The sequence below is a fragment of the Trachurus trachurus genome, assembly GCF_905171665.1.
Source record: "Trachurus trachurus genome assembly, chromosome: 7".
NCBI lineage: Eukaryota > Metazoa > Chordata > Actinopteri > Carangiformes > Carangidae > Trachurus > Trachurus trachurus.
In genome coordinates, this window is record NC_139901.1 from 12,942,915 (window position 1) to 12,953,491 (window position 10,577).

At 41.1% G+C, this 10,577-nt stretch overlaps 1 protein-coding gene across 1 annotated transcript; it reads right to left on the reverse strand.

Annotated features, from left to right (window-relative positions):
* Window positions 1-377: 377 nt before the first annotated feature.
* LOC310989215 (solute carrier family 35 member E2A) lies at window positions 378-10,365 on the reverse strand. Its single transcript, XM_083976200.1, has 9 exons — window positions 10,105-10,365; window positions 9,105-9,544; window positions 8,440-8,575; window positions 6,335-6,462; window positions 5,739-5,859; window positions 5,608-5,661; window positions 5,439-5,511; window positions 4,793-4,938; window positions 378-2,389 (listed from the first exon to the last, which is right to left on the reverse strand). Exons 2-9 carry the CDS (start codon window positions 9,382-9,384, stop codon window positions 2,161-2,163), a joined length of 1,167 nt encoding a protein of 388 aa, XP_083832326.1. The 5' UTR covers window positions 9,385-9,544; window positions 10,105-10,365; the 3' UTR covers window positions 378-2,160.
* Between the last annotated feature and the right edge of the window lie 212 nt (window positions 10,366-10,577).

Here is a 10,577-nt window from a genome sequence, read left to right on the forward strand (position 1 = left end):
GAACGTAGCTGACTTCATTAACTGTGTATACATAAAGAATGAGTGATGAGATGTGGCTGAATGTAATGTTGCCTTGATTCACATTAATGAAGATCTGAGATTTGCCTCTAATGAAGAAATTAGAGAAAAAGCTTTTGACCATTGTTTTGATTCACTCCAGTATCTGAAAGTACAGCTATCAAGATGATGATATACTTTTTTTTAAACATAGTTTTATTCCTATATTTCATGCATACGCTGGAGTTTTAGGGGTCATGCATAGTCATGGGAATTTGTTGGCTAAAATGTGTACAAACCCTGTTTATGGACCAGCTCTCTATACATCAGTTCACACACAAAGGGACAGAACAAATCACACTTCCACAGGCAGCTCAAGAGAAAATACTTTTATCTTTTCACCAAACATCACAATCTCACTCAGGAGTTACATCACTGATGATTTTTACATCTGATTTGCACATCCCCAAACACACAGCTTACACACAGACTGCTCCGTCCCAACTCAACACTTAACATTTGAGAACCTTGAATGACGATCTGCGAGGTTGAACCTCAAACACTTTACATTATTCATATAGTACCAAGAGTAATCATGGCCTTGTCCTGGCTTTTATAAAGGCTTCACCGAAACACAATATACATCAAAATCTCAGACAATAACAGGTAATGGCCCCAAAGAAAAGTGAAAAAGTTAGTGTTAGACAAGAAGAAGAAACTTAGTTTAGGCAAAAACAAAAGAAAATTGAGATCAAACTGGTTTCGACATCTGTCAACATGTTGACATTCAAGCACAGTCGACCTCACCCATCTTTGAACTTTGTTTAGACCTCAAATACACAAATACACACCCGTCAAATACACACCTGTAAAGTTTGGTGACCGCCCACAACTTTACTTTAAGTCTCCATGACCACAATGCACTATGACCACACACACACACACACACACTCAGAATAAAGTTGATGTACACAACAGATTCTTGGCACTGTTTAGCTGTTTTTGGCAAATGTTACAATGGCACTGATGAGTTTTTATCTGTTGGAGAAGCTTCATTTCACAATAGCTGACATTAAATCAATTAAATCCCACAGGTGCACACAAACAGATACAGTGGTGCAAACCTATCCCATAGAATAAAAACAAACACTTAAAAAATGTGAGTGCATTTTTGTTGTTGCTAAGAATTGGTCATTGCACAAACAACTTTAAGTCAAATTTAAACATTTTGTGTAAACACTGATGGATGATTAACAGTTTGTTTATCCGTTTCATCATCCACCTTCTTATTTTACCAACATGAGGTTTGCTTAAATCTCTTTGATCATCCAGCTACGAAAAACAAAACCCAAACATGTGACAAACCATTTTTTTTTCTATAAAATTATTATGTTAACAAGCAGCACCGTATCCATCCATTTACTCTCTGAGCTTCTTTTTCCTGATCTCGTCCCAAGGCTGCTACCAGCATGCACAAGGGGATGAGCACATTTACAGAGAGAGAAAGAAACAAACAAACAAAAAAAGGTACAAGCACATACATTTCTTCCAACAAGCACTCACAACAGTTGATGATAAATGCTGAGCATTCGTAGAATGCAGTACAGTATGTTCCTCCACATGTTGCACATGTGTCAAAAGATCAGTTGCAGCTCACAACAGGCTCTCAGCTCAGACTCTTGTGCCCTGTTCACATCTCATATTAAGATGTAAGAGAAACTTTATGCTGAAGTCTTCACGGCGTAAAGGCTCCACAGATGCTGCCGTACCACAGGTGAGACACGTTGGAATGCACAGGTAAGACAAGAAGTTTAAAAAGTCCCCTCCTGCTGTGGGACACCCTGAGCTTCCTCGTTACTGCCCGACATCCGACAAAGCAAAGGATCATGGGAGATAAAATAGTGTAATTAAGGTCACTGGGGTCGGGACACAAACAAACACTGTAACTGCTGTTCCACAGGACGAGTGGCCACAGTGTCCGACAGACACTGACCTTCAGCGAAACCACTCGAAAGCTCCACAGACACAGAACCTGGAAAACAAACATGAATGGGTCCCTCAGGTATCCCATGCTCCCCACTGGACCACCACAGTTTAGAACCGGGATCTTGCTATAACCTGGATCCTGTTAGAAGCAGCATGTTGGTCTTTAGACTCGAGTCCTCAGTGAGACTGAGAGGCCTGGAAGTCCTGGTTCTGCACGAGGGGTTTGTGGTTCTGCTCCGCAGCCATGGCCTGAAGCGTTCTCCTCTGGAACTGCCGGGCCTTGTTGTACAGGACGACTCCGATGAACACCAGGACAGTGCCTGTGGCGCTGAGGATGGTGATCTGGTTACTGAACACGATGACGCTCAGCCACACTGACAGGGCGTGCTTCACAGTGCTGGCAACACTGAGGGGCAGAGAGGGGCCGTTAATGTGGCTGTTCACCTCAAATTAATCCAGCCCGTGGCCTCAATGAGACCATTAACTGTTTAGATGTCAAACCCACTACCTCCAAAACATGATTAATCTAACTCTTTCACAATGCAGTAAGATCCAAATTATGAGTCCAAGTCATGAGACACAGCTCCTTCAAACTGCTCAGTACACAGAGCAGAGTCCATGGATTTAGTTGCTGTTTGACTTTACATTACAGTTTAAGACTCTTTCTTTCTTTCTTTCTTTCTTTCTTTGGACAGTAAGCAGTACGTTTAGTTAAGTAAAGGATTATGTCATTCACGCTTTAAAGAATTTTGTATTTTATTACTGGGCCTGGTTAAATGAAAAATGTCCTTTTCCAGCTTTCGTCCTGTTTCCCCATGTTATTTGCTCATCCATCGGTTGGTTTGCTTGATTCATGTCAAAAACTTATTATGAGTATTTTTACACCAAAATCAGTGTATTTTCTCTTTCTAAAAAACAATTTCAAATGGTCGATGACTCTTCCTCACTCCAGGACATCCCGAAATTTGCTCCAATTAAAACTGTCTCAATTATTTTTTACTTTCTTCCTCACAAACTAAATCCTGCCAGTCACCATCACAACCTCCGTGTTGGACCAATGAACTAGTTTGTTAGTCTGTGTTTGTTGATTGTCTCTGCAGAGGAGGCAGACGCCTTTAAGAGGCAAACAATGTGAAACAGTGTTTCAGCTTTATATTTCAAGGTATTTGCAATTTTAAAAAAAATCACATTTACATTCAGAATTCTATTTTTTCATATACAGTTGTGTTCAAAATAATAGCAGTCCGACATCACTTGCAAGATAGATTTTAACTTTTTCTAGAAGGTTTAGTAAAGGTATAGAAAACCAACAGACCCAACAGGCATGACGTGAATGCTGCTGATTCTGTGAAACTGAATAATTTACTGAAAGGGGCGTGTTCAAAAAAATAGCAGTGCCAGGTTCAATTATTGAGGTCATTGATTATGTGAAAAAAAATAGGTGTTAAACAGGTGGCCCTTATTCAAGGATCAAGGCAACTGATGCTGCATATGCTGGCTGTGCATTTGTCCTTGAAAAACAGAGTAAAATGGGTTGTTCAAGACACTGTTAAGAAGAAGAGCATTCTTTGATTAAGAAATTAATAAAAGAGGGGAAAACCTATAAAGAAGTGCAGAAAATGATAGGCTGTTCAGCTAAAATGATATCAAACGCTTTAAAATGGCAGCCAAAACCAGAAAGGCGAGGAAGAAAAAGAAAAACGACTATTCAAAGGGATCAGAGAATAACCAAAATGGCAAAGGCCCAGCCAATGATCAGCTCCAGGAGGATCAAAGAAGATCTAAGATTGCCTGTGAGTACTGTAACAATCAGACAACGTCTATGTGAAGCCAAGCTACCACCAAGAAGCCCCCGCAAAGTCCCATTGTTAAAAAAAATACATGTAATGAAGTGGTTACAATTTGCCAAATAACACATTGACTGGCCTAAAAAGAAATGGCGTAATATTTTGTGGACTGATGAGAGTAAGATTGTTCTTTTTGGGTCTAAGGGCCACAGACAGTTTGTCAGACGTCCTGCAAACACTGAATTCGAGCCACAGTACACAGTGAAGACGGTGAAGCATGGTGGTGCAAGCATCATGATATGGGGATGTTTCTCGTACTATGGTGTTGGTCCTATTTATTGCATACCAGGGATCATGGATCAGTTTGAGTACACCAGAATACTGGAAGTAGTCATGTTGCCGTTTACTGAAGAGGAAATGACCCCAAACAAGACAATGACCCCAAACACACCAGCAAGCGTGTAAAAAAAGATGTCAACACTGCTATTTTTTTGAACATTATATTTCTTGACTTTCTGTAAAATATTATCAAATTAAATTACTTTTTCCAATTTTCTTGGTTTGAAATAGAATGTGCAGTGTCCCCAATGCAGTTGTGTTCCTTAAAATACAATTTATTTGAAGAATTTTGAGGTTTACTCACCCTTTTAAACACACTGCTATTATTATGAACATAACTGTATATTATAAGGGCATATTTTCAAAAATAGATTTTATGTACACGTTTATCTTGTATATTTGTTTGTGTATATTTTTGTCTTTATTTTTATCCACAGTATGTTTTTATTCTTGAAGCAACTGTAACACAATGTCATTTCCCATCATCAGCAAGTGTCAGTTAATATATACAGTGCAAGTTTGTATGCTGCCTAAATCTAAAACGAACCCTAACCCTTGCTCGGTGTGGCCCTATTACTTGGCAGCACAAAAGTAATGTGGACACGCATCGAATGTGTTTGCACTTTGGACCATAAACCGGGTCCTCAGTGCAGTGATTGTTACTGGTTTCGTCCGTCTCCTACCTGAAGGTAACGGGGGAGATGCGTCCCATGAGAGCGTAGGCAGTGACGCTCTGTAGGTGGAACAGGCCGCCATCAAAGAGCAGCAACAACATGACGTCCTGATTGAAGATGAAGCTCTGCCCGCTTTTCCCGATCGCTGGGATGTCCTGAAAACCGAGAGCAACGACCATCAACATCAACATGACGGCTAACCCTCGCCCTTCAGTCCAACCACAAGATGTTGTGTAACACTACACAAACAATAAGGCAATTAATCCAACAAATGTCTACAGCCGCTGTTGTACAGTTTATGCTCTGATTAAGCGCTTACAACAGTGGTTGTTCCCAACCTTTTTTGGCTCGTGACCCCACTTTGACATCACAAATTTCTGGCGACCCCGTCAATCAAGATGCGCCAGCTCAGATATTTTTATACGCTGCATTTTATTTGAACACGATTTATATTTGAGAAAGGGAAAGTATAGAATACAGTTGTTTAAGATTATGTGTGGTCTTTTTAATCATAATTTTAAAACTAATAATAATTAGTAAAAAATAAAAAAAATTAATCAATAACTAGACATTTCAGACGACCCACATGGGGTCCCGACCCCAAGGTTGAAAAACACTGTCTTACAATAACTCAACACATTACAAACTGACGTACCAAGAGGAAGATCCAGGCAGGTATGAGCATGATGACAGCAGCTGCACTGGTGTAGAACTGCAGCTCTGGAGGGCTGAAATAAGTCAAAGAGATAATTAAAGAGTTTTTTTTATACTAGAGGAATGTGTTCATTTGACTGTTATAAATAGAAAGTGTTACAGTCTCTTACCTGAACTTGTACGTGTCTCCACTGAGCAGTTTTTTGGAGAAAACGTTCTGCAAACTGAGACCAAAGAGAGAAGGTTAGTTAGAAAGTGTTGTGCTGCTGTGGAACAGCTGAGGTGCCGAGCGCTGCAGTACCAGTCCATGATGTTGGTGGAGAGGGCGGCGGAGAAACCGAGCATGTTGAAGCTGGTCTCTGTGGCCGTGCAGAGGGTGAGGCCGGCCATGACGGGGAACAAGGACAGGTTCACCCACAGCCCTGCAGATCCACAATAAATCGGAAACCACAATGAAATGAGTCACTGCTGCAAAGTGGAGTTAAATCCATGTCTATGAAGAGAACAATCAATACTAGATCAAATTCATCTGACAAAGGTGGAACATCTTGTAGGATCTTGTATCAAACAGTCAGGTTCCTTTACAGAGATATTCTGTTGACAGTTATTAGTTCATCTTTAGTCCAAGTACGAGGCTTTACAAAGTGCTTTGATATAAAATCAGAAACACACAAGAACAATGGCAGAGGAAACACAAAAGCATCAATGTAAAACTCATAGTAGCTAAAGCAACACAGGTGATACAAGACCTCAACAACACTGCGACCAGCTAAGATGATGTGATGCAATTTAAGGAGAGAAATAACAAATACGGTACACACAATGAGATAAAGACTTATAATGAGCTAAGGAAGTGTGTGTGTGTGTGTGTGTGTGTGTGTGTGTGTGTGTGTGTACCTGTGTACTCCCCGAGGATCAGCCTGGACATGATGACAGTGAAGATGGGCGCTGAGCTCTTCACCGTCTCGGCAAATGACACGGCCACATTCTTCAGACTCACCAGGCCCAGAACCACCGTGGTGAACCTGACAAAGACAATGTCAGAGTGGAAAAAACCCTTATAATAGTTATTATTGTCATTATTACATTGTTTTAGGAGCTCCTCTTGAAAATCTAACTGGTCATTTTCTAATTTGTGTTGAACCACTGAAGAAAAACAGAAAACAAGTGAAACCTCCAGGGGCTGTGTGATGGCTTCACCAGCAGCCACACAGTGAAGCATGGCATGTTGGCTGCTTTCTTTTCCTTTTATTTACTTAAAGTTTCCTTTCTTTGTTAGCATTCTGTACACTCAGTACTCACATTAGCAGATAATATTTTTTTTTATTGGCAGACAGGGTTTGTTTGTGTATGCCACTTTTATATCAGTATTTGACTGCACAGTTAGACCTGCAGTGCACACATTTTGTTAACTTTCTTTGTCTATTTAGCTGTAATGGTTTTGTCAAAGAAAAGAAAGAAAGGTTTTTTGAGTTGCCAGTTCCTGGGAGTTGCTGCAGGTGTTGCCCTGTCCGCCCTCAAAAGGAGTCCCAGCTCAATGTGCCCTGACCTGCTCAGGCAGTATGTTGGAGGCTCATCCCTTCAGTCAAGCCTCAGGAATTTAGGTGTTATTCTTGACTCAGCAGTGTCTCCAGAACAGTACTCTTGACAACTTAATAGAAATTGCTATTTTGAGGAACATCACAAAATTAAGAGCTCTGGTGTCAAAAGTTGAACCGGAGATGGTCATTCATGCTTTTATTTCTTCTCATTTAGACTACTGTAACAGCCTTTGTACCTGACTAAATAAGAAAGAGCTTGAGCATCTTCAGACTATGAGAATGCAGCTGCACGGCTTTTAACTCACACTCACAAAAGCAGCCCAGTTTTAACACCCCTGCATTGGTTACCAGTCCATTTTAGATTTAATCTCAAAATCCTGGTCTTAACTTTTAGACGGTCAAGCTCCCTCTTACATCTCTGCTCTGATTCAACTTCATACACCCACTCATACTCTGAGGTCTTCAGGTCAGACTGCTGGTTGTTACACCCACTTTAGGACTAGAGGTGACCAGTCCTTTTTTTTTTTTTTTTTTAATCGTTATTACTATTTATTTATGTATTCATTTATTTTCACTTCATGGGGTGGGGACTCTGTTCTGAGTGTTCCTGTATGTATGTATGTATTGTGAAAAAACCTTAATAAACAAAGTTTAAAAAAAGAAAAGAAAAGAGGTGACCAGTCCTTTCAGGCAGTGGCACCAGACTCTGGAAGTCCCTGCCACTCTCTTTACAATGATCTGAAACTATACTAAGCAGCTGAAGACTTTTTTATTTAAGCAGGCTTTTAGTTAGACAAGGGTCTCCAGCCTGTGAATCTATGTGCTTATGTTATTTATTGTATTTTTTGTCGTCTCTTTGGTGTTGTATTTATTCTATTGTGAAGCACTTTGTGATTTGTATCTGTGAACTGTGCTTTATGAATACATTTCACTTACTTATATAATGCTGATGACTGATTGGCTGCTCTATGTTCCTCCAGCATCACGCGGGGGAGAAGGGTGTTTCAGTTTGATTTCTTCGGTTGTTAATCCTTTGATCGCTTTGTTTGAGTTTATTTGTTGTAGTGTTTCCTCAGTTAACAGGATATGGCACTATACTGCCATGTTGTGCTGTTATTGCAGTTTGTGTAAATAGTTCTGTTTTAATCTGTTCACCCATGTGTCTACAAGGCCTGAACGTTCACTATATACTCTAAGTCTTCTGTTGTGTTTCAGTCAATATGTTGGTTTATGCCGTTTAGTTCACTTCTGTTGGTACCTAAGTTTAGTTCTGTTGTGTTGACTTCTTTTGTTTTAATTTTGGCATTCTTTCCTGTTTCTTGTTCAAAAAGAAGAAGAAAAAATGATATGATCTTATCTCCAATCTACATTTTTCAGCACAGCCCCTAACAAGTTATTACTTAGACATGCACATCCAGAGACACATGTTTAAACATGTGTGTGGAGACAGAGGGAACCCACCTCATGAGCCCAACAAATAACATGATCATGACGAAGTTGGGGGGGTACTCCGCTCTGGACTTGTGCTTGTACAGGCAACAGGGGACAAACATCTTAAAGCAGCCGATCACTGTGGTGGAGAGCATCTGAACAGCACCTGGGGAGCACATGAGGAAGAACAGAGCAGAGCTACAGCAACGAAACCCACGCAGCACTACTGTCAAACTAATGTTCTCCTTGGACTGCAGCTGTATCCTAATATTTGTCTTTGCCACGTGTTTCCACAGCTGCACTGCTGCAGAGGGAACACTGATAAGTTGATCCACAACAAGATTTAATATGAAGTAGAAGAAAATGCAACTTAGCAAATCATTTGATACTATATTATTTTTCAATGCTATTAACTTAATGACTTTATGATATGGGAGAAGTCAGATTCAGAAGAAAAACTATGAACTTGGCTGCTTTGTTGTATTACAGCTTTTGACTTATAGCTGGAAGTTCTGAGCATAGAGGTGTTCTTGAATGCATCACAAGAGATGTCTCTGTCTCAGTCTCTCTCATTGCACAACTTTTAAGTAGTCCAATTGTTGTAAGCAGGTTTTAATTGCGTTTTTTTCCTGAAAGGCAGCCAACGCCTTGATTCATCACATGCTAAACAGTGACAGAGGTGTTAATCTCCTTACCCAGCATGCTTGGCTCCCCCTCCAAAAGTGACAAGATATACTTGTTGAGGAAAAGGGTGCAGAAGCTGAAGAAGTACCAGAGGCCCAGATAGGAGAGCGAGCGCCAGTTCCACACCCCGGACTCGGCTTCGATCACCGTGGTCTCTGTGACCGTGATCTTCAGCACCTGTTCCCCTGGCAGGCTCTCGCTGCGGGCCAGCACCACACGCTCCTGCCGGGTGGTGAACGGTGACAGGAAGCGCCACAGCGTTTGCCTGGCAGTCTGCCTGCTGCCAGGCATCACGCAGCCCCACCTGAGGGCCCTCGGGGGCCCCAACAGGTGGGTGACAAGAGGGAGTGATGAGAGTTTTTATCAATAAATCAGTCCATCTTCTTCTGACTGGTCCTGCACTTGATCAGTCACTTGGGTGTGCAGTGGCTGCTGGGAATGTTGTGTTTTCCTGCGAGGTGAGAGAGAAAAACAAGAGGGATTAAGATCATATTTGCTTGCAGGGCAGTTTAGATAAGATTGTGTAATATACACACTTATCAGATAAGAGATAAAACTTCTCAAGTTCTCTGAAATGGATCCAGCAGCTACATCATCCCACTTTAATTTATTTTTATTCGTGTGGTTGTTGTGTGTTGTGGAGGTTGCGTTGTGCTGTGTATCTGATCTTATACACGAAAGTATTGACAGAAGTAAATTAAATAGAAACACTGTTTGTATCCAAACTGTATGTTGCATTGATGCTGCTGCAAACAACTCATGTCAACACAGAAACTTCTTACAGACACACACAGATAAGACCACGAGTTAGAGCTGAACTGAACTAAACCAGACTTGCAGCAGGCGTCTAATAAGTGTGACCAAGCCGGTGATTTGTTTTTTCGGAAGAAGCCCTGAGGTGCAGTTACCTCAAAGAGACGGACACTGGTAAACTTGGTGAGGTTAGCCTCTCCTGTGAGTCAGGGTTAGGTGTAAACTTATTATGTGAACGTGTGGAGCGGGCGAACTCACCTGTGAATCTGCACACTGAAAAGAGAAACCAAAGGAGACCGCGACGAGTGTTAGTACGTTACAACAGGAGGAAGTTGCACATTGACGGTAGCTAACCGCTATTTGTTTGCGGAAACACAAGATACAGATGAGTGGAAGCTAACGAGCCAGCAGCGCATCCCGCCATAGTCCACAACATGAGCGAGTGCTGAATGAAACTACGCCCAAAATATATAAACATGCGCGTATCTAACTAGGTTGACCCCCAACTGTGCACCTGACTATGAGACGTGGCCGCTAGCAATCACTGCGCACCGTCAAGCTAGCACGGACCACGAAACAACAGGCCACAAGTATCAGCCTTCAAAATAAAACCCCACTCTGTGAGGTGTTCAAGTTTATAGTAATATGACAATGCGGTGATTTTACAAAACATTATACATAGTTATTATTATTATTTTTAAACATATAACCTTAAACTTAATCAAATTCAA